The following is a 23549-nucleotide window of genomic DNA, read 5'->3' as shown; positions in this document are numbered from 1 at the left end:
TTGGCTGCGATGGCATGTGACCCTGCAGGACGAAAGCAACCGAGGTGGGACACCTGCTGTGTTGTGCTGAAATGAATGGCTAAGACGGGACTGGAGGGTTGCAATAAGATTGCTGTAGGAACAGGAGGGAGACATTCATTTCACAGGTGCAGAGTGGTGTCAGTGCTGGTAAACATCTCATGCCTGGATGTGTGGGCAAAGTTTGCTCCTTATGTGTCCAGGCGGCGTTTTCTCTTAGCTTTGTGTGCGTACAGGAAGTACATAGTGTGCCCAGTGGTGATGAATAATACAGAAATGATGACTAGGATGCCAAAGTGCTGTGGCTGTGGTGCCGAGATCACCATGATGAAGTGAAGCAGATCCATCAGGTAATTCATAGAGCTCTGCACCCCGTTCACCACACCCCTCTCTGACTCACAAATGTTCTCCTGCAGGAGCTGGGTCACTGTCAGGTCGAAGGACCAGAGACCTAAAACACAGATATCACTCGGGTTTAAAAGTTGAGCAAGCCATTTACTAGAGCGTAACCTATAGTTAATGAAACATACATTGACATTTTTATAGGGATGCTTAAAGTCTAATTATTGAATGATGTAATTGTGGGGGATCCTGGTGGCTCAGTGGTATACACTGCATGCCATATATTGACGTTGCCAGTCTACTGTCCACTATCAATATAAGGTTAAAATTCCCCCAAACAACTGTTATTATCAACAATATATGTATTAAATGGGACAGTTTACTGTTAACCAGTACATAACAGTGCTCTCTGGTGGATAGACAATGTAATTGCCATACTTTCTCAACTATCTTGAACAAGGCATATGTAGTCATAATAAGCTAACATTGGCTAATACTATCTGCAATGCAATTGTAAATGGGCAAAGCTCTACAGTTAACGGTATTCCCATGTATTGTACATCAATACAAGATATGGACTCAATTTGGACGCAATTATTTTGGTAATATATTGACTAATTTAAACAATTTTACTCACCAATGCGTGCTGTTATGACACCCAAGAACAGAAGGATGATGGAGATGTAAGATTCTGGCGCCGCATCAGAAGGGACGTTGTCAAAGAGCACAGTGTTGTTGGTCCAGTGGATGGAGGAGCGGTCTGGTAGCAGTGGTTGATTGCTTCCTCCTCTAAGAGCATAGGTGTGTTTTTGTCTTTGGCTGGTCATCCCTCCAAGGTCAGTGGAGGAGTTGGAGGTAATATAGGGCATCAGCAAACTAAGATCCATAGGGCTGCCCGGAGCAAACACAGAGCAAACACACAGCAGCAAGCAGCCCAGGTGGAGGCAGCTTGAGATGATGCCTGTGTTAACCAGGCCATAGGACTTCCTGAGTCTAGTGAACATCACGGTGCCCATCAGCCCTGTGATAGCCGATACACCCATCAGCAGACTGAGGAGAGAGCCGCTTATGCCCTGAGTATACGCATAGCCGGTAGTGATGCAGTCAAAGCCCAGGACCGTGGTGTAGAGGAAAGCCAGACCCATTCCTGCCAGGAAGACAGGCTGGCGATAGTAGGCCCTCCAGCCGTCCTTGCAGGTGCTCACCAGCCAGCGAAACCTCTGGAAACACAGCGGCAGGTTGGTGATTTCTTTTAGGTGCAGGCTCGAGTTGCAGTTACCTTCGGTCAGAGGTTGAGGTTGAGGCGGTGCAACAGTACTTTCCCCTGATGAAAAAAATATATGACATCTAATATCAATCAATCAATCAATGTTTATTTATATAGCCCAATATCACAAATGTTACATTTGTCTCAGTGGACTTCACAGTTTGTACAGAATATCAGTATGACAATACGACACCCTCTGTCCTTAGACCCTCACATCGTACAAGGAAAAACTTCCGGAGAAAACCCACAGTTTAAAGGGAAAAATGGGAGAAACCTCAGGGAGAGCAACAGAGGAGGGATCCCTCTCCCAGGACGGACAGACGTGCAATAATACTTCTGCGCACCCATTTTAAAGCCTTGTTTGGTGTTCTGAACCCTTAATGCTCTATGTGATGTTAGACTCACATCAAATGCTGACTACAGGTCTACACGTATCTGTACATGTAGGTCATATGGATTGTTGAATACTATATGGAAAATGTTTGGCATAAATGTCACTACATTAGTACCTTTTATGATGTCTAATCCTCCATTACGCCATAGAAGCATTGATGGGAAGCAACATTTACAATTGTGTATTTAAAAGCTCACTTAGCAAGTGAATGACTCCATTATGCTCACTGGCCTTAATTCACAATTTAGTAATCACATTACATTCTAATGGTAGTTAAAATCACAAATATATATTTTTTTTTTCTTCTTTTGTAAATGACTCAATCCATACAGTACCTTGCGACATTCCCCTCTCTCTCCTCTGCAAAAACACCTGATCCTCCTCCAGCACCGGTGGTTTGATTGAAAGAGCAGGGACGATGCGGTACACCCGTGACAAGAAGAAGAACTCCACAATGAGAGACACAAGGTTCCAGCCCAGGATGAAGCCACAGCCAACTACATTGGAGGCCAGGGTCATGACCTGTCCCACCGCTAGTGGGGCCAGGATGTTAGTCACCTGATCAATCCGCCTCATGGTTGCATTCATTCCTTTTGTTAGGATCAAAGACACAGAGGTTAATGCACTTCCACTAGAGGACGGTCACTGAGAGCAGAAAAGTCAGACACCTCAGTGATTTAAGTTGTTCTTAAGCACAGCCACTGATATGTGACAAAGATGGAATGCAACAAATGTGCACTGACAGAAAACAAATCCCCTCACCAGCTAGGTGACCTCGGTTGTAGCCTGTGATAACCACAATCCAGTCCCTCTGAATGGCAATGGTCAGTGCTGTGCTTGCAAGGTTGGCCACATCTGCCAGGATGATCACCACCGTATAACAAACCACCTTGTGTGAGTTTTGCGATGCAACATGTTACTACGACAGCACAGAGTAGTCACAAGCTCAGAAGCAGCGACAACAACGACACAGGACAGAGGGAGCAACAGCAGCAATAACTCCTCTGTGTAATAATCATGGTAAGTATTCTGTTTGGTATCAAATGTAGCTTTTTGAACATTTAGTGTCTACTCACAGTTAGCCATCCATCCCAGATCTCTTCAATCCTTTGTTTATAAGAGAACACCAACATGAGCACAATGCTACATACTGTCACTGAGATGTTCTGAATGAAAAGAGACGCATGTGCAACTGAAATTTGAAACAAACAAAAACAGTTTTAGACTCTCACAACATTGATGATATATTCTCTGCAAAATGAATGCTAGCCTTGACAGATATGAGCCTGCATTCCTGCAGGTGTTGAGTGTAGCTATCAAATCAGGGACTGATTTACACTTGAGATATCGTGTGAATGCAATTTGCCACCTGGGGAGATAGGAAACCAGCAGACTTCTGAGCCCTAGATTGAAATCCGCTGACATATATCACTGCTCTACGATATACTGCATGCTCAAATGTTCAAATGGGTGTGAGATTGTCACATACCTTTATTCCTGGGATTGCGATCAACCCAGTCTCCAATCAAAGCCCCGAGCAGGAGCACAGACCCGGCCACTACCAACCCAAACACCGCAGTCAGCAGCAGGTTACGGCCGTACAGCTCAATCAGGAACACAGAAATTGCGAAGTGCCACATGCGGTCTCCCTGTTTAACACAACATAAAAGAGTTTCATCATGTATTGTTTTGCTAAGACGCCTTGCCATTCGTTACGTTTTTAAGTCTTATCTATTTCTCCAGGAATTTGTATTTTCAGGGAAAGATTCTTACCCACATTGACAACGCTCCACTGACATAGATGAGAAACTTGGGACCCTTGAGGTAGATTAGAGTTGAACCTTGTGAGGAAAGGCATACAAAATGAATGAGCACACATGATGCTTGCTACAAATATGTTGCACAAGTTCTAGTTGGATTTAAAGTTGAGTTCACCTGGTATATTCACATCTCTTTTGGCTCTGTCATCCCTGATGTCGCCAGACTCAAACTCCACCACAACCCCCCCACACTGGGAGGCACCTGCTCGCTGGGACATTTCCTAGTGTAGGATCAAAGGTCAAAAAAACGGTTGAACTTGTCGCACTCTTGTCCCATTGTTGATACTACAGCGTGTCATTATTGAAGGTCACAGCATCACTTGATGCTTGGACCAACACCAAGGTTACTATGTTGTTGATTATTCCAAGAATGTGTAAAACGCTTAGGGTAACTGTTTTTTTTACTTATTAACATGCTAGAAAGCAATGATTTAGAGATCGCCAAACACCAACTTATGATGATATTGTCTTCACAAATTAAATACACTTATTTGTCTTAACCAGCAACTTTATGCAACTGAAGGTAATATACAGTGTCCTTTTGACCTCAGCAAACTGCTTTAACCTCTTCAGCTGGTTTGCAAAACACTGTTATTAAGTACTTTTTTTTAATGTAAAAGACATGAATAACACCTGCAATTTGTCAATACAAATCACATAGTGCACAAATAAGAAAATTAGGAAAAGACATGTCCAACAAACAGACTTCCCAATAGCATTAGCTTGACTCCTTGCATAGCTCCATAAATGCATTCTCAAACCGGCAGTAATTAAAGCACTCATTGGTCATTGAAGGGTCATCACCTTTGTTCTGATGTTACACTCAATCCTTGCTGTTGTTCCTCGATGATGTATCTTGTGCCATGTATCCTACATTGGGATGCTAGTCTTTCCTGAGAGCTGGAATTCAAGCTGTAGTAGTTTGAAAGGCTTAATAACATCACTGTGTTCAAGTGCACCATTGTATGAAAGTGCCAGAAAAGCAGAACAGGCAGAGGGACAACAAAGGCAGCCAGCATATTCCAAAGCACGTGACACCGGGGGGACAATATCACTGTCCACTCCACCCACACCACAAAAAAGACAACTGTGTATCTCGCATGGCTCAAAATACACACATGCGCATGGTCAGTGAGCACACGCATGCAGCCTCGACCACACAAGCCCCATCCTACTACTCTCATACACCCACATGCACTGTTGGCATGCAAAAAAAGTTACATAAAGGTAGCATCATGCAACACTACATCAGTCTTGCAGCTAGCAGAGTGTCGGAGCATTATTATAATATAACATAACAAAATATATGTCTTATACAGACGGGAATGTGACTTACAAGATGATGCATATTGTTCACAATGAGATGATGATGTAAACAGTACCTAGAAACTCAAAATTGCTGCTAACATAAACTCATGTGGCAGAGATTGTAAGCATTTGCACTGAAAATCAATCTGAGAATCAATAATGTCTTTATCACAAAGCATTTAAAACAGTTATCCATCACTCTGTTTCATCCAATTTAAAACGCCAACACAGGAAATTAACAGTTGTAAAGTCTGTCTTTAATCAAATATTAACAAAGCCCGATATTCAGCTCTAGACATTGATATCCTGATTTTAATATTCTTCTCAGGGATATTATCTTGCTTTGATTTAATCTAGTTGAGTGTTTGCATTTCCTTCACCAATATAAATACAGTTGTGTAAATAAAAAAAATATTTTTTTTATTTAGGTTAGCGAAAATATTGAAATTACAGCTGTGACTGCCAATATGCTATTTTAGCAATAATGTTATGTAATTAGAGACTTGTAATACCCTAACATACAACTGATTGAAAATGGTATGAAAAAATCACAAACGTTATTAAATAACAATACAGTACATCACACACTGGTAGTCCTGACCGCCAATCAGATAAAACAGCTAATTTACAATTCTCCGTGAAATTATTGATTTTGGTATGGATTTGGGTTGTTCCTGTTCATGATGTACTTCTTCAAGAAGCCCATGAATCTGTAGGAAGCCACAAGAGGAATGGATGCAATAGGAAGGACAGATAGGAGCACACAGATAGCGTAAACCCATTCCGGATAGGGCTGAACGTCAGCAAGGGGGAAGTTCACCTGTTGGGGGAAAGGAGTAGAAAGTCAATGTCTTTTTTCAACATCCAGCAGGTCGAACACAACATAATGATTTTGAAAAGAAACGGTTTAAACTTTCTTACATAATCTGGGTTCCAGGCATTATATGTTGGTCTCTTTTCAGCCGCGACTACAACATATGCCACAAAAACCACCAGAAGCATCAAAGGGCTGATAAAGCGCCATGTGGCCTGCCAGTAGATGTTGGGCCTCCTACCTGTCATCCATTCAATGTCATCATTAAACCTAAGGGAAGAACCTTAGTCAAATAGCTGAACTATATTTTCATATTGCAAGTATAATAATGCCATGAATTACAACCTCACCTGTTTATTCCATAGATGTATACCACACTGATGATCTCAAAGAAGGCTATGATGAGCAGAGGCATGGATCCCACGTAGTTGTTGAAAATCCCCAGCCAGTAGTTTCCAGAGCCCAACGTGAAGATGAGAGCCACAGTAAAGGAGGTGAGGCAAATTAGCCCTTTTTAGACAAAAAAGACAATATAGGAAATAGATTTTTTTTATGCTGTTATGATTAATAATGGTGAATTAACTCATACAAAGGTATTTGTTTAACAGTGAATTGAAAGTGTGTGCATTCCGACAGATAAAGACACTTTTGAATACGAAGGGCAAAATCATTATTCATGCTAATATTGAATAAAATGCAGTTTTTCGCCTCTCATGTATGGAGATTTCCTGCCTTTCTTTGTTTTGCATCATATTAAACTCTTTATTTTTGGTTTTGGACTGACAAAACAAGACATTTTAAGACATCACCTCAGACTTTGAGAAACGGGAATGGACATTGTTCACTGGTTTATGACATTTTATAGAACCATTGATTTATCTAGAAAATAATCAACAGAAACTGCAAGTAGGGATTATTTTCATTAACAGTTCGTTAATGAAAATAATCCCTACTTGCAGTTTTTGTAATTTTATAATACAAACTAGTGATGAGTCATATAAACTCCTCAGATATTTTGGTTTACCTGTCAACACTTCCTTAGGAATCCAGGCTGGAATAATGTTCAGGTCCAGCAGAGGAGTAAGGATCCCCTCTAGATTCCCAAACATGGAGGACAGGCCCAGGCTGAAGAGCATGATGAAGAAGAGCACCGCCCACACCTGAGAGCCCGGCATATGTATCACCGCCTCAGTGAACACAATGAAGGCCAGTCCGGTTCCAGACGCACTCTACAGGTAGGATCTAAGACGTTATCTCTTACACAACAACCTCACAAAGGTTAATCAGAAAACGATTACAATTATTATCAAAGTAACAGATGCGTTGTACCTCATCCAGGAACGTCTGTAGGTTACACGTCTTTAGATTGAGGCTTTCGACCTCTGAGGGATCAGTATAGTTGAAATGGTTAAACCAGTCATCATAGTTTTCCAGAGTTATGTTCTCATTCCCAATGTTGAAGGAATTAGTCAATCTTAGTATGTTCCTAAAATCAAAGGAAATTAAATTAGTTAACACTACTAGTACAAGCATCACATCTTATAATGAAAACTAGTGGGGACATCGTTTCATTAATCAACTGCGAAAATAGATGTTTCTTTTGTACTGATTAATTGATAAATATTATAAGTAAAAACACAAACTTTTACAGCATAATTTCCTTTATGATACATACCCATTTCTGCACTTATTAAAGTTTTCATTAGCTTTAAATCCAAGAATGGCAAAGATTGGAATGGATGCATATATTGACGTGAAAGTGTTCATAAATCCAACAATTAGGGCATCTCTCTCACAATTATTCCTGCAAAGATAAAGCAAAGTTTCAGTTTTATTTTATAGTATTTTTCTATTGTGTACATAATGCTGTAAAATGAAAAAGTGTTTATAAAGGTCTTACTTCTGAACACTATAACTGGAAAAAGCAATAAGTCCTCCGAAGCCCAAACACATAGAGAAAAAGATCTGAGTAGAAGCATCCAACCAGACATCAGGATTCTTAAGAGTTTCCCACTGCAAAGAACATACTTATTGTTAGTTAGACATCCATTTGTATTCATTACATTCAATCATTCATTCAAAAATAAAGCTAATATCAAACTTACATCTGGAGTGAAGAGATATATTAAGCCATCTGTGGCCCCAGGCAGAGTCAGTGATTTGATCAAGAAGATGGTCAAAACCAGATATGGGAAGCTGACTGTGACATAAATAGCCTGTTGAAACAGTTAAATGCTGATAAAATATTTCATATTCAAATCAAACGGAAATACAGATTTTTGTAACCTCATGTATCGAATGCACTCCTAATGTGTGCGGGGTTTTGTTAGTGTAAGTTACTGTAGAGCATTAAGGTAAGAGAGTACTTTTGTCACTTGTTTAGGTGATAAAAACAGTCTTCGGTCCATCACCTTTAGAGCCTTTAATGGAGACTGTACCAGAGTGCATAATACATGTGAAATAAGATTACTGATGAGCTTGTTTTTGCTGAACTCATTTTACCCTCCTGTTGTTTGAGACGGATGGTTTTTCTTGATGTTAAAGTTTGGACAGAAAGCCAGTCTTACTTTAATAGTTACAATATGTTTTAATTAGTTCTTGGTATCTCGACTGTAAGATATAACAAATAGATATAACAATTAAAACGTGTGTTTGTAGTATTACTTAGAACAGGTCAAAATTACCTTTCCAATAGTCTCAATTCCCCGTATGAAGCAGATGTACACGAGGCACCAAGCAGTTGCGAGACACAGTACGAGCCACCACTGAAAGGAGCCGCTGGTCTCAATGTTTGGTGTGATGTTCAGCGTTTCACGATACCAAAAGTAGTTCACCGCCGTGGCCTTCTCACATTCACTTACATAGCCTGTATCAAAGAGATTGTTCATCATGAAATAATGTATTGGACTATTTGTCTTTTACTTTAGTTTTCAATCAACCTTTATCCTTAAATTATATTATTATGAAAAGATAAGATAAGTAAGAAAATACCAGTATGATTCAAGTTTATTGGACAGTCCCTCCAAGGAAGTGGGCTTTGAAAGGAGTGGAATAAGTACCAGAGGATCCAGGCAATGATCATGTTGTAGAACAGGCTGATTAGGAAGGAGACTGCCAAGGAAGCAACACCTGTATATCCACATGTACACATTCACAAAGAAATGTATGAATGTTACGAAAGGCAGTGATTTCCAGATAATCATGCACACAACTTTATTTTGTAAAATACATACAGTACATCCCCTTGTTTTGGCTTATTGCTTTCCTGAGTAAATGGTATTGATTGAACCTTCTCACCTAATCCTCCCATGTAAGGGGAGATTGAATTCCACACTCCAATACTTCCCATGCGGAGCCGTTGTCCGATGGCCAGCTCTATGTGCAGCAGAGGAAGTCCCTCAAACACCAACGCAATGGCATAAGGAATCAGAAACGCCCCTTCAAATAGGGCAAATCAAAGTCATAACAATGGCCTTAATGACTGATAGGGGACAATAACACAATACATATGAGATATTCAGTAATCAGTTGACTTCAAAATAAACATTGGCAATGCCTTTTATTTTTGAAGGTCATTCGGTTTATGATTACTGGACATTTTACTATCAACAATCTGAGCTTGATCACACCCAGCAATAGCTCTCAACACCAGGGGCCTCATTTATAAACAGTGCGTACGCACAAAAGATAGCGTACGCCAGTTTCTATGCACTGTTTGCGATTAACTTGACGGGAAAATATGCGGTCCTCCATGCAAACTCTGACCCATGTACAAAAACGGGAGAGACGAAACTGCGACACCATTGGCAGAAGGAAGAGAAATATGTGGAAATAATACCATAAATAAAATGTTACCTCTCATTTATCATATATGAAGAATTCATTTTCACAAATTGATTAAAGCCAATTTTAAAATTATTTAACAAACGCCTGTGTGAGACTCCTCAGTGCACACAAAAACATAACTTGGAGAAATAAATAAATACGCAAATGTTATTGATCACCCCTCGATTATGTTCTCTTGTTAAGAAATGTATTCTCATAAATGATGCGGTAAACAGAAGGACAGAATTACTTTAAACTGACGCCCTTTTGCATTTCTATAGGTTGTATAGATATGAGCATGGTTTTATATACTACCATGGGTGGATTATTGATATATAGTTGCTGATCGACAGCTGGAACACACACCACCAAATACAAAAAAGTTTCTCATCAAGGGGGTGTCTCCTGTCCCCGGTACAAACACACTGGCCGTTTCTCAATCTCGAGGATACTGGCTTCCAAGCCAATATTTCATGGATGCTACGTCATCGAGTGCCGCCGAAGTACTGTTCCAATCTCCAGCATACTTGGAATTCCACCGAGGCCGCGTCCTTGGTTTGGGGGAAATTTCGAGGCTGCACATGGGTAGACTTCGCGTCCTTAAAATCCCCACAATACTTTGCGCACTGACCAATTTCAAAAACCCTTGCGGAGAATGGCTGAACCGACGCAGCACACATTTAAATGTAAGTATGTAGTGGCGTAGAAAATGTGTGGTGTTGGTGAATGTGTTACATTTGTTACAACCATAAATGTGTTCCGTGAAAGTAAAGCAAGTTCATAAATAGATAGACATCGTGAGGTATTTGCGGTACAGTTTATGTTGAAACCGTTAGAGAGAGTGGCACACTTTGTTAGCCTGTTCCATTCTTCTTCGTTTTCCGAAGCCGTGGCTTTGAAGCATACTTGCTTCGTTTCTGAAGGAAGTGACTTGGAAGTACGCGACAACCAAGCCAGCATCCTCGCGATTGAGAAAGTAGTCAGTAGTCAAGTGGTGCAGTGACGCGTCCTAAAACCCAGAAGTAAGCTTCGCTCAGATTCCCTCGACAGAAAGCAGTGGGATTTCTCCATAGGATTTTGGAAAATAGCTCGAAATAAGGTCTGTGGAAAACGAACCTGTTAGATAAATGCACGTTTTGTTCAGCTGGATAATATCCACATGTCTATCCTACTTTTATTAGTTTCGAATCATAAATCTAATCGATAGATTTATGATCGATAGATTTATAATTAGCATAAGTTTGTTCATGATTGCTCACTTCAGTGATAGTGATGACATCGTTGCGAAATTATTAACCGAGTCATTTTCAAGATTGAGTTACAATGATAAACTGGAGTGGCAAAGGATCAGCTGAATGACCCGCAAGTGCTTCATCCAAAAGGACAGGAGGATGGACTTTGTGTTTAAGTGATTTGATCATCAAAGGTAGGCCTAAGTCATTTTCAATGCGGGCCGCCGTGCCGACTTAATGCATTTGTAATTGTTACTTGGCTGTGGGTGCCCTGTCATGATAGGTGTTTATATAAATGGTGTTGTTTTGTGTGGTAGAGGGTCGCTGTCATTGATGCGTTTTGCACCCCGGGCCGCTGTTTTGATATTCCGCTGAAGTATACGCTGTGACGTAATATCTCTTCTTTTGTTTCGAGGGAAGGGGGGGGGGGGGTCAGAGGGCCTATAAAAGTCACGGCTCGCCACTGGTGCAGCCTCGTAATTTCCCCCAAACCAAGGACGCGGCCTCGGTGCAATTCCAAGTTGTCATGATTCTTGTGTTACGTCACGTTTTAGTTTTGTATGTCTTGTTATGGGTGTGTTTCTGTTCTCCTTTTCATGTTTTCCTCCCCGTGTATTGTCTGGTCTTTTCCCCTGTGTTTTCATGTCTGTCTTTAGTTTCCCTGGTGTGTCTAATTTCCTGATTGTTTTCACCTGTCACCCCTTCTGTGTCTCCTGTGCTCATCAGTGTCAGCCCCACCCCTGCTTGTTCCCACCTGTGTCTTGTTACCCTGTGTTTAAATTCCCCTGTCTCCCAGTGTTCAGTGTCAGTTCGTTTTTGTCTTTTGCCACGGAAGGTCTTGTCTTGTCCTCATGCCAGTACTCTGCTCGTCGTCGATTGCTTCTTTTTTCAAACCTACGTTATGCTTCTGAAACTTATTGACAGTGGCGTTTTCTCCCGGAGGCCAAGGGAAGCCAGACTTCCCCTGTTTTTTCGGATTGTAGTTATAATTTAAATAAATAAAAACACTTTGTTTTGTTTCGATAATTCTCCTTTGCTGTGTGTTGCTGCCGGCTGTGTGTTGCTACGAATCGGACGTACAACGTTAAAGGTCTCCTGATTTAGTTTGTGAATGAATGATTATAGTTTGGGCTGGAGAGTGCGTGCGGACCTGTCGGTTAGATAACAGGCGTGTGTAAGTCCTGCATATGATACAAATGTGTGTAAAATGATACCGGGTGCTGTAATCACTCATCTGGTTAAGTTATTACATTGACCACCACACCCCCGACCCAAAAGAAAGGACGTATTATTGGCTTCCCCTAATTTTTTCCCAACGCCACGCTACTGCGTATTGAAAGTTTAATTCCTCACGTTGTGAGTGATATTTTGTTGTACCTTTTTGGACCCTTTTTTGTCACCTCGTAAGAGTGTTTTTCTTTTGTATAGATTTTGGGGAAGAAATAAAGTATATTAATTATACTTTACCTCTGGCTCCCGGGTCGTGCATTTGAGTCCTTACCTTTGAGTATCCAAGTTCGTAACACAAGTATGCTGGAGATTGGAACAGTACTTTGGCGGCACTCGATGACGTAGCATCCTTGAAATATTGGCTTGGAAGCCAGTATCCTCGAGATTGAGAAACGGCGTGAGATGTCTTTTTTAGCTGTTCTGTCGTCATTTCCTGCGATCTTATTCATGCATTCAGTCAAAATGAATGAATGAATGGGCGTTTCTTTGACTATTTATAGGCAAATATGGGCGTTACGTGAAGCCCGCAAAAGCTGCGCCGCATCTCGAGTTGATTGTGATTTATAAAGGGAAACCGGCGTAGGATGTGCCGTACGCAAGTCCTGTGCCGGAACGCAGTCTTTTATGAATCGGAAAGTGTCGGTGCGTATTTATTTACTTTGTCCTACGTAAGCAACCTTCCCACGCCAATCCTACGCAAGGCTTTATAAATGAGGCCCCAGACATAACTGATTCCCCTAGTTAATCATTTATCAATCTTGATGATTCAAGTTTATCTTTGAAACTAGATTTCTTCAGATACCTTCATTCTTTTCTGGAAAAACAAGATAACAACATGAAAATAGAAGCAAAGTAATATTTGCATAATTTCTGAAACCACATCTCATCAAAATAGAGAGTGGGATAGTTATGATTAAATACAATCTAAAGATACAACTGTTTAAAACAAATATGTGACTATTGTGAAGCATTTCAGTATAACTGTTGTAGTGTGTTTGTGCGTCTGATTGTATAGTGAGATTAACATATTGGAAATAAAGGTTGTAGGCTATTTTCTAGTAAGGGAATTAAAATGATAGTAACAGCTTTTTAAGCAGTGTAAATAGTTTATCATTGTGTTGTAAGAGCCTTTGGATATATTAATACAACATATTTGTCAAACCATATATTCAAAAAAGTCAAATATTTGCGACCCACTTTACTGTTTTGTTATCATCAAAATGCTCTTACCTCCTCCATAGGTTTGACACAAATATGGAAATCTCCACACACTACCGAGTCCCACAGTAAAACCTATGCAGGTTAGCAAGTATTGAACTTGATTGTCCCATTGTGGTCTTTCAGCGATGTCTTTAGGTTCATCATCCTGCATCTGCTCAGCACTTCCAGGTGTATCCATCACTTGTTTTCGATGGTATTTCAGAATATTGTAAGAGGCAAATCTTCTTTTATCTGACTCGTCCACTCTGTCTGAGGAGAAGGGGAGGACCTGGGGACTTGTTACCTGTTTGTATCAGGAGGCGAAGGGGCGACATGTTCTTTATCAGCCTCGTATTTTGTGTTGGCTTTTACTCCTGTGGGAACAATCTGGTTTGTTTGTTTAATAAAAAGCCCTTGTGTAAAGCGGCATGATCTGATGTTGATTACAAAGCTGTAATGAAAGTTATACAACGCAGCATAAATAAGGAACCCCGAGAGAAAACTGTGCAAATAAATTCCTTTTAATTCATAACGTGATACAGTCTACATTGCAAGGTTTATATTACTTCAGTCAATGGTTATTATCCCTTACAAACGGTACTGTACAAGTATCTATTGTGGATGCAGTTCCTTATCAAACTTAATTTGAATGATGTTATCTTTCATATTCATACAGACTACAATCAATCACATCCATTATAATTCAATTGAATATTAAAGTAAACTCATAAAGCATGTATTTACACATGGTAAATGCATTTAAATAACAATAAGTAACTGATTTAATTACTATTTACTTCTCAAACACATCACAATAGTGACCCCAGCTGGACAGATTAATGTACTTTCATTGCATGGCTCGAAGTCAGTTTCCTTTAGGGATAGTACTTCCTCCCATTCTTAAAATCAAATAGTGAATCACATGGTAAACTGTAGCTGTCTAATCAAAGTTAACCCCACACAAGTATGAACTCACAGCGTTACCCTGGGAGTAATCTATTATGGGCTTAAATGTACGTCATTAGATTTTCTCTTGGTCAATTTCTTACAAAATACAAATTGGATTAACCCTTGTTTTGTGTTTGAAAGCTGTTACCGTTCATGGTCCAAAACACACCAAATTATTTTTAGAGACCTTCAGACTTGGCTAAAATTGTCAAAATCAGTTTTGTAGTGTTTAGCTGTTGTGGAGGATATCATGAAGCCTTGTTCCGATAAAAAAAAGTACAGTAGAGCGTAGTTATTATATAATTTTTACTTGAAACAGGTCACAGGAGACCCGAACACAACATAAGGGTTAAGATATATAATGTTATAACCTCACACAAAGTTATAGGAAGCAGAGCCCACCTGGTCACATCAGAAATACAGTATCTCTATGAGATAGAGCTTCAGGCAAAGTTAATGATGTGGAAGACACTGCAAGGGTCCCATCATTTTCCCTCAAATATTCTCCCTAATGGTGCATTCCATCTTTCTGAAAGCGAACATGAGGAAGGCCACAATATCACAAACGAATGGACTGTGCGATATAGCTATAACATTTTTTTGCTTTTACAAAGATAGTAGTACTTCACTCACTGTTAATGTATGAGATCAATGTTTATGATGTTTTTAGAATGACAATCTCTTAATGTAAAAGGTGTTCTGAAAGTAAGGCTGTGCAAAAAGTCAGATCAAATAAACTCGAATAAACCAATAAGCCTCTGTGGCGACAAATTGTTATGTAACTGTTTCTTTTTAATTTTACAGCGTTTCATATAGTCACCTGATTCACTGCGAAGAAATTAGAGCTTTACTTGATGTTACAGGTAGCTGAAGAAACAGGGAGTTCTGTTCAGAAAAGCTTTGTCTCTTATTTTTGAATTGCATTGATTAAACCGTTATAGCAGTCGATTCATTATTTTGGGAAAGAGAAAATAGTGGACTTGACCAGAATATTAGGCTGGGATTTTTTTGATTTCATCGTTAATTTGAATTTGGTCAGCGATATTATTAATATGTAACTTATCCCTCTTCTTTGTCATTACACATTTCCAGACCGCAACTAAAGGCACAGCAAGAGCTGATATCCCTGCCAATATAAAGATGATCACGTAGATCCAGGATGGATAGAGCTTTTCCTCCAGTGTAGGGAAATTATCCTGCAGAGAAAGTGTTATATTTTGAGTTTTCAATGACAAATGAATAAAAGATCAATATAAATAATTCTTACAAGATCATCCCAAAATAAATTGATATTTACCGATTCTGGATCCCAAGCCTTGTAAAGGATATTTTCAGAAACTTTAGTGATGAAGTAGAAGACCAAGATGACGAGCATAATTAGCGGGCTGATGACTCTCCATGATGCCTGCCAGAAGAAGTTGGGTTTGTAACCAATCATGAACTCAATATCATCATTGAACCTAGGAGGAAAGTCACACACATACTGCATCGTTAATAGTGTGTTAACAAAATAACAGAACAGCAGTAATAATAAGGGATGCTTGTGATACTGTGATATCATGTTCTTCATATCTGAATCAGCAAAATCAATGTTTATTATTAAAGCCTATACAGTATAGTGTGTATTGTGTGCAGAGTTGGGTGTAACGCGTACAAAGTAACGCGTCACTGTAATAACATTACTTATGTCGGTAACGGAGTAGTGTAACGCGTTACTTTTATAATTTAGTAATTACACTACAGTTACTAACATTGCCCCGGCACGCGTTACTTCGTTACTTTTATAAAATAATCGCACTCACTGACAGACTAGAGGGGTTTCCGCCGCAGGTTTATATACATGTAGGCCTATGTAATCTGCGCGACTTGCGAGACCACATCTCCACGTGCAGTGCTGCATAAACATGGCTGAGTCTTTTCATCTGTAAACTCCCTCAATGGGGCCGCTCGCTCTCTTTTGTTGATCGCCCTCTCACGGGTGAACAGTTCAATGTCCCGCTTCATTGTAGGAATTCTGCCATGTCTCTACCACTTTAGTTTGACCATCTCTGTTACTAAGTTATGGAATACTAAATAAGTAATTAGGATAATGCGTCTTGAACTGGTTTCATTCATTAGTGTCTTGACGTTTCACAGACTGTTAGCTTGTTGTGTGGCTGGTAGCCTATTTGAGAGCATATCAAAAGAAAGACTTATGTTATGTCTTCCTTAATGCAATAGTAATTGGGGGGCAAGTGGAGTCTCGCAGAGGCAAAACTGTGGCGCGTTTACACTGTAGGTGCGCCGCAGTCTGCGTGATCTGCCTGTAGGGAGGGGCGGGCCGGCCCTGCGAGTAAAGTAACGAGTAAAGTAACGAGTTACTTTATGTAGAGAGTAACGAAGTAGTGTAATATATTACTTTTTTTAAAGTAATATGTAATATATTACTTTTTTTTAGTAACGACCCCATCTCTGATTGTGTGCTAAGTCACAACTTTGTTGTCCACAATCAAGCCCTCCACAAACTAAGTGTATTGACCACACCACATTAAATCCAACACCAGAGATGAAGAATAGCATCATCAGACAAATTATTTTCAAAGATATAAACAAAAAAAAAGTACTATATTACTATTTTAATATCACCTGTCTATTCCATATATGTACACGACTGAGAACATCTCGCAGAATGCAACCACCAGCAGAGGGATGGATCCTCCATAGGTGTCAAAAAGTGAAAGCCAATAATTCCCTGAGCCTTGGAGAAATATCAGACCCACCAGACAACAGAACATGCAGGTGACACCTAAAGGAGAGCAAAGAGTTGATTAAATACATACTAGAAATTCGTATTAGTATAAAATGAGAGAATAGATGTGAGAGTTACCAGTGATAGCCTCTTTTGGCCATGACTTAGGGAAAACCTTGAGGTCTTGCAGTGGCACCACAACTCCCTCAATGTTACCAAACATAGAAGACAGGCCGAGACAAAAGAGCATGATGAAGAAAAGGACGGACCACAGCGGGGAAAGGGGCATCTTGGTGATAGCCTCAGTGAACACGATGAAGGCTAAACCGGTTCCTTCAACTCCCTAGGTCCAAACACAGCACAGTGTTAAAGCAAAGCATGGCAGGAATCATTCAAATGAACAGCATTTTACTTTCCCCTAACAAGAAAGGAGCTGTCCTGGTGCATAAATAGACTTACCTCACTGAGAAACGTTCTCAAGTTGCAGGTTGGAAGATCGAGCTGTTGAATAATCTCAGGGCTTGTTTCATTTAGGCGTTGAACAACCTGATCGTAGTTGCTGTCAGTGATGTAGCCCTCGGGAAGCTCAAACATATTCAGTAATGCTAGGATGTTTCTGAAACACAAAACAAATTTCAAAGTCAATGTATTGCTGAATAACAGCCAATATGACATGCTTAAATGTGTCATTCGATAAAAGGATGAATAATATACCCTGAAAGACAATTGTCAAATCTTTCTGTTGCTCTGAAGCCGATAATGGTGTAGATGACAGTTGCAGCATAGACGGAGGTGAAACCATTGATTATAGAGATGATCACGGCATCCTGTTCACAGTTGTTACTAGAGGAAAAATACTATTTTATTTACTTTAAATGAGGTGAGTGAAAACAGTTGGGAGTAAAATAACTTACTGCACTGAATTGTAGCTTGAGAAGGAAATAAGACCACCAAAAGCCAGAGAGAAGGAATAGAAAACTTGAGCCCCCGCATCGAGCCATGTTGATGGCTTTGCCAGCTCTGCTAACTGGAAGAATATGTAAAGTACACAATTATAAATCAACTGGTTATTGCTGTGCATCGGCTATATGATGCCTTTAATGAGGCTGAAATGACTGAAGTCTGTTCAGTGGACTAAAATAGCAGGTCACTATATACTGTAGAATATCCAATTAAAGGTAAATATCTAAACAGATCTTTAATTTTACATAACATCATATAATTAGACCTAGCTTAACATATCTCGGAATTAAATGTTGTCCCTGTTTCCAAATAGTATTCAAACATATTTTAATAGTTAGGCATTCAGTGTATTTGTCGTCTGCAGTAAAGCCAGTGTTATAGCTCAAATGAACTTGGTAACTTACATCTGGTGTGAAGAGAAACTTAACTCCATTCAAAGAGCCCTTCAAGGTCAACCCTCTGATCAGGAATATTGTCAGCACCACATAGGGAAGGGTGGAAGTCACATACACAGCCTGGGGAAAATAAAGTATTAACTACATAACTTTTTAGCTGGGATGAAATATTTTCTCTAATAGTAGTAAGCATTGTGGGGTACCTTCCCAGTGGTCTCAATACCACGAATAATGCAGATATAGAGCACAGACCACGCACAAATGTGACATAGCAGTATCCACCACTGCAGACCGCCATCGTCTTCAATATTTGGGGTTATGTTCAGGGTCTCCCTGTACCAGAAATAATCCACTGGGGAGCTCCTCTCACACTCTGAGACAATGCCTGAAGGAATTCAACTCAGTCAGTCAGTGAAAATCAAGAGTTTTTAATTACAGTACTAGTTGTAGCCTTACCTGTTGAATTGGCATTCATGGGACATTGACTCCAAGGCAAAGGGTCTTGAAATGAGTTAAAGAAGTACCACAAGATCCAGGCAATGATGGTGTTGTAGTAGAGACTGATCGTCAGGGATACACACATGGATGCAATACCTGCCAATGAAAGTTTTAAAAGGGTTTCTTTAAAGGCACTTTTCCACTAGTTGTACAAATCATTATGTAAAACGTTTCTTACCAATGCCAGTCAAATAGGGATGAATTGCACTCCACACTCCTAAACCGCCTCTTCTTATACGTTGTCCTATGGCAAACTCGAGATGCAGGAGAGGTATTCCTTCAAGGACTAGCAGGATCAGAAATGGTATCATAAATGCACCTGGAAGAAAAAATAACAGAAGTGTTGATTGTGTTATGGTGACAATAATTTGGTTTTACAAATAATTTCAACACCTTTATGTTAATCATTCAAGATGCACGTGAACATGTGCAGTGATAAAGTCCAACAGTGAATGCAGTTAAGTTAATAATGCAAAGTTCAGTCTATCTAAGGCAGGGGTGGGGAACCTTTTTCCTCTCAAGGGCCATTTCAATGTTTTCAACATCCTCCGAGGGCCGTACAAATTATTGACCTCTGCTTAAAAATACTAAAATCACAGCCCACTAATTTCACCTTTCTTTCATGCTGTGCAAAGAAAAAGCAACCTCTTAATCCAGATATCTTGCCATGACTCATGCATGCACGTGCACGGTTGTGGCATGACCACCCAAACAGAAAGATATGGACACAAGATGTATGCAAATGTGTTTAGACTCCTATCCATGTGAACATGATTTAAGTGGGGGGGGGGGGACCTAACCTCCTCTAGGGGTCCAGGGGCATGCTCCCCGGGAAGATCTTTTTTTAAATGTTGAAGTTGAAAGCATCAATCTGGTGCACTTTGAGAGCAACATTAGGAGATCTATGGATACATCTCTCAACAGCCATATGAAACACAACTGTAAGCAGATTTATTTTTCTTTATGGATATTTTACAAATCACTCCCCTTTCAAACTGTATTCTTGTTTATTAATAACAACTTTTTTTTAATGTCATATAGTATTTTATACCTGTTTACTTTATTCTCTTGTTATTTGATAACTATAATGATCATATAAAGATGTGCCTTTACCTCACTGGTTGTAGAAAAAGCTTCTTATATTCGTTAGCATAGCTAGCTAACCAGATGTTAATAACAACAAAGTTATTGACTGTATGATCAGTATGACAGATCACCACTGGGCTTACAACTAAGACACAGCCACGCAAAAACTGCAGCATGTGTACGGCTCCTTATCGGTACTGCAATTTTTGGAAGTGCCGGAGCGGAGCTGCGTTCTGGTGCTCCCCGTCAGAATTACACCCCTGTCAGACAAGACATATACCACGTGATGACCTTTATATATACAGTCTATATGGTGATGACACGTTAGGCTTGTGTTGTGTTCAAGGACCCTGACCTTGGCCAGGAAAAACAAGACACTCACTTGTTTAATTATTTTGCGGTCTAGATTTCTTTAATTTTTTTCTTTTTTGCGTATGTTTATAAATTACCTCGAGGGCCACACCAAATGGTCTCGCGGGCCGTATACGGCCCGGGGGCCGGAGGTTCCCCACCCCTGAAGGGAATGCAGTAAGATCTTTACAAGGATTTACTGTCAGTGAGTTGGTATAACAAGTCTTATCTGAACAGATTGGTTACAAGCCGTCTTCTGCTCTCTGGTGAAGCTGCTTCTACTCCTCTTTTATATTTATATATTATAATGATACAGTTAGATCAGTGGCCTTGTTATAATGCTCATTAAATATACAACTTTGAGAAGGGTGTTATCCTTTATTACCCAGTAATTCAGAACTGTTACATGTAAGATATGTAGGCCTACTGTGGAAATGGACAGAGTCCAGAAGATGTTCTTCTACAGGACGTAACAAGTGGATATCATTTTAAATGTAACTGCACTGCATTTTAATTGAGCTCAATCAAACATGCATCATTTGCACAGTCGCAAAACTAATTTCCAAAAATGATATCAAAACAAATAAATACAAATATAAATACAAATGATGATCACAAAAATATAATGGGAGCAAAATGAACATTGATCAACTGCCAAATATTACAAAAAGCTGCATTTATCCTGCATGTCCAAGCACAAAAGAAAGTAGCTTTAACATTATTGTTGGCTGTAGCATGTATTTTGGGTATTTAGTAATAAATTCAACCTTTCTTCTATCTGATTAAGAAACAGGTCATCTACAATTTAATGTTGATGGCAGGCAGACACATACTTTGGAGTGCTTCTAATGTTAAACCACAAATACAACAATTTCTCTATACAATTTGTCAATGTAGATAAATGGAAGGTTTATAACAATACTCTACTGTACCAGTAGATCTGGATTGCACATATTGAGGTTAATTATTTGTGTTCTATTCAAACAGTGTATTCAAAAGTAATCAAATATCTAATAGGTAAATCATGAATGCATCACTTGCCTCCTCCATGACTCTGACACAGGTAGGGGAAGCGCCAGACATTTCCGAGTCCCACACAGAACCCAACACAGGTCAGCATGTACTGAGTCTTGTTGTCCCATTTGGGTCTGTCCCCAGCCTCTTTCTCCTCCAGTGAGTCCAGCTGCTCATAGGACAATATCCTGTCCTCCAGGCCAGGATTGGGAAGTTTGAACTTCATGATCTGTCAAACACTGCAGTGGTGATACAATAGTGCACTGTGCAATGTTGGAATTTAAATTGTAGCTGACACGTGAGATCCTACTATTTATACTGGACCTCTGTAATAGATTGACTAGGCTGTGGTGTCATAGAGCATCAGCTAAAGGTGTACAGACTTTGAGGCGTAAGCTGAGTAGAACACACCTGACAGTTAACTAGTGTCTTATCTAGTGAGGAAGGGCCAATGCACAGATATGTTATAGGATGTATTGTATAGTGTAAAGTTGAAGAATGATTGAACACATTACAGTAACATAGCTGTAGTGATATATTTATAACACGTAAAGAAATCCTATGCCTTCCCTAAATCATGTATCAATATATTCATAAATTGTAAACAATTGTACTTTCCATTATTTATAAAAAAAACTATAAGTTGTTAGCTTCTTACAGTTGTGGAATAATTATTCATTTATTGTACTTGCTCCAAAAAATAAATACAACACTGTATAATTGTGTTGTTGTTGTAATTGTTAAATAACAAAAAATAAAAGCCACTCATTGTGCAACATGGCTAATTTAGGACAACTATTATCAGGGATGCAAACTCATCAGGTATGAAAAAGGTGACAAGGATCCGATCCCCCGACCCCACAGAATATCGGCTTTAAAATGAGGAATAACAGGATGTTAGCCGTCAGAACAACTAAAGCAGCAGTTATTAATAACAGAAACGTTAAAGATTTATGAAAATGCATTTTGAAAATGTATTTCCATGCCTCTGTTCAAGGCTTAGTCTGGCTTATCTGTATAGCCAGTGGTGTAAAGTAACTAAATTCATCAACTCAACAAGTACTATACTTGGGTACAATTTTGAGATACTTCAATGTTTTGCTACTTTGTTCTTCTTCTCCTCTACAGTTCAGAGGTACATGGTGTACTTTTCCTCCACTACAGTTCAGAGGTACATGGTGTACTTGTCCTCCACGACATGTATTTAATCCCTTTAGTTACTCTACAGATGTGGATGAATGATCCATCCATCCATCCATCTTCTCCCGCTTATCCGTGGTCGGGTCGCGGGGGTAGCAGTTCCAGCAGAGAGCCCCAAACTTTCTTTTCCCTGGCGACATCAACCAGCTCTGACTGGGGGATCCCAAGGCGCTCCCAGGCCAGCGAAGAGATATAATCCCTCCACCTGGTCCTAGGTCTACCCCTTGGTCTCTTCCCAGCTGGACGTGCCTGGAACACCTCCCTAGGGAGGCGCCCAGGTGGCATCCTAACTAGGTGCCCGAACCACCTCAACTGGCTCCTTTCTACGCGAAGGAGGAGCGGCTCAACTCCGAGTCCCTCCCTGATGACCGAACTTCTCACCTTATCCCTAAGGGAGACACCAGCCACCCTGCGGAGAAAACCCATCTCGGCCGCTTGTATCCTGGATGAATGATGTGAAATATAATCAAGTGTTAAATCAGACTTTAGTTCCACCTGGAGTAAATTCACAAGCTACCCTGCAGTATACAAAGTAATTCAAACTAGCTGCACCTTTACCAGCTTTGAGAACACTTTAACCCTCTGGAGTCTAAGGGTATTTTCTCGATTTGTAGATGTTTTCTTAAATCACCTTTTAAATGTATTTCTTCTAACATGGCACCCCATGTGTTGAATATCAAAATATTCAGGACAATCTCTGGGATTGCTATATATGCAAATTACTCACCTTAGAGCACTGTTTGATGAGATAAGTAGCTCAAAAGCTTAAAATTTGACATCCGATTTTCGGAAAATCTTCAAAACTTTTGTGAAAACACAAATTTACTCGTGATCGAATTGTTTTGGTGTTTTAGATTTGGTTACCAAAGTCTTAGGATCACAAAAGCAGTGAAATATTTGAATTACACTGTATACA

At 39.8% G+C, this 23549-nt stretch overlaps 3 protein-coding genes across 4 annotated transcripts; all 3 read right to left on the bottom strand.

Annotated features, from left to right (window-relative positions):
- Positions 1–209: 209 nt before the first annotated feature.
- Positions 210–4744, bottom strand: si:ch211-254p10.2 (solute carrier family 40 member 1). The gene is made up of 9 exons (XM_034228216.1): positions 4646–4744; positions 3957–4062; positions 3795–3862; positions 3511–3670; positions 3098–3213; positions 2784–2910; positions 2357–2611; positions 998–1684; positions 210–469 (listed from the first exon to the last, which is right to left on the bottom strand). Exons 2-9 carry the CDS (start codon positions 4057–4059, stop codon positions 210–212), a joined length of 1776 nt encoding a protein of 591 aa, XP_034084107.1. The 5' UTR covers positions 4060–4062; positions 4646–4744.
- A 1048-nt stretch (positions 4745–5792) lies between these two features.
- On the bottom strand, positions 5793–14553 carry LOC117553914 (sodium-dependent neutral amino acid transporter B(0)AT3-like). Its single transcript, XM_034228024.1, has 13 exons — positions 14547–14553; positions 13481–13720; positions 9261–9401; positions 8955–9092; positions 8648–8829; positions 8069–8179; positions 7864–7976; positions 7639–7767; positions 7293–7449; positions 6988–7192; positions 6314–6473; positions 6071–6233; positions 5793–5969 (listed from the first exon to the last, which is right to left on the bottom strand). The coding sequence occupies exons 1-13, from the start codon at positions 14551–14553 to the stop codon at positions 5793–5795; spliced, it is 1923 nt and encodes a 640-aa protein (XP_034083915.1).
- A 322-nt stretch (positions 14554–14875) lies between these two features.
- slc6a19b (solute carrier family 6 member 19b) lies at positions 14876–21659 on the bottom strand. Of its 2 annotated transcripts, none has more exons than XM_034228242.1 (12): positions 21461–21659; positions 19161–19301; positions 18941–19078; positions 18688–18869; positions 18490–18604; positions 18041–18149; positions 17841–17969; positions 17586–17742; positions 17265–17469; positions 17024–17183; positions 15696–15858; positions 14876–15594 (listed from the first exon to the last, which is right to left on the bottom strand). In XM_034228242.1, exons 1-12 carry the CDS (start codon positions 21657–21659, stop codon positions 15391–15393), a joined length of 1902 nt encoding a protein of 633 aa, XP_034084133.1. In that variant the 3' UTR covers positions 14876–15390. The 2 variants fall into 2 exon arrangements, with proteins under 2 accessions (XP_034084133.1, XP_034084132.1); XM_034228241.1 differs by having other exon boundaries at positions 18041–18153; positions 18494–18604.
- Positions 21660–23549: the final 1890 nt, after the last annotated feature.

Source organism: Gymnodraco acuticeps, unplaced genomic scaffold (assembly GCF_902827175.1).
Source record: "Gymnodraco acuticeps unplaced genomic scaffold, fGymAcu1.1, whole genome shotgun sequence".
Taxonomy (NCBI): Eukaryota; Metazoa; Chordata; class Actinopteri; order Perciformes; family Bathydraconidae; genus Gymnodraco; species Gymnodraco acuticeps.
The sequence above is the reverse complement of the archived record's forward strand: the minus strand, read 5'-3'. Positions and strand labels throughout refer to the sequence as shown.

Bases quoted from the DNA above. Each gene is read 5' to 3' on its own strand.
- si:ch211-254p10.2 (XM_034228216.1), bottom strand. From the start codon at position 4,059: ATGTCCCAGCGAGCAGGTGCCTCCCAGTGTGGGGGGGTTGTGGTGGAG. The intron at 3,214-3,510 runs GTATGTGACAAT...TTCAAATTTCAG, and splicing joins TCGCAATCCCAGGAATAAAG to TTGCACATGCGTCTCTTTTC. The intron at 2,911-3,097 runs GTGAGTAGACAC...AACTCACACAAG, and splicing joins TCTGGGATGGATGGCTAACT to GTGGTTTGTTATACGGTGGT.
- LOC117553914 (XM_034228024.1), bottom strand. The intron at 7,450-7,638 runs GTATGTATCATA...CTTTGATTTTAG, and splicing joins TTTAATAAGTGCAGAAATGG to GAACATACTAAGATTGACTA. The intron at 5,970-6,070 runs GTAAGAAAGTTT...TTCCCCCAACAG, and splicing joins ATGCCTGGAACCCAGATTAT to GTGAACTTCCCCCTTGCTGA.
- slc6a19b (XM_034228242.1), bottom strand. From the start codon at position 21,659: ATGAAGTTCAAACTTCCCAATCCTGGCCTGGAGGACAGGATATTGTCC. The intron at 19,302-21,460 runs GCAAGTGATGCA...TTTTTCTTCCAG, and splicing joins GTGTCAGAGTCATGGAGGAG to GTGCATTTATGATACCATTT. The intron at 17,970-18,040 runs GTAAGTTATTTT...TTTTTCCTCTAG, and splicing joins TCAAGCTACAATTCAGTGCA to TAACAACTGTGAACAGGATG.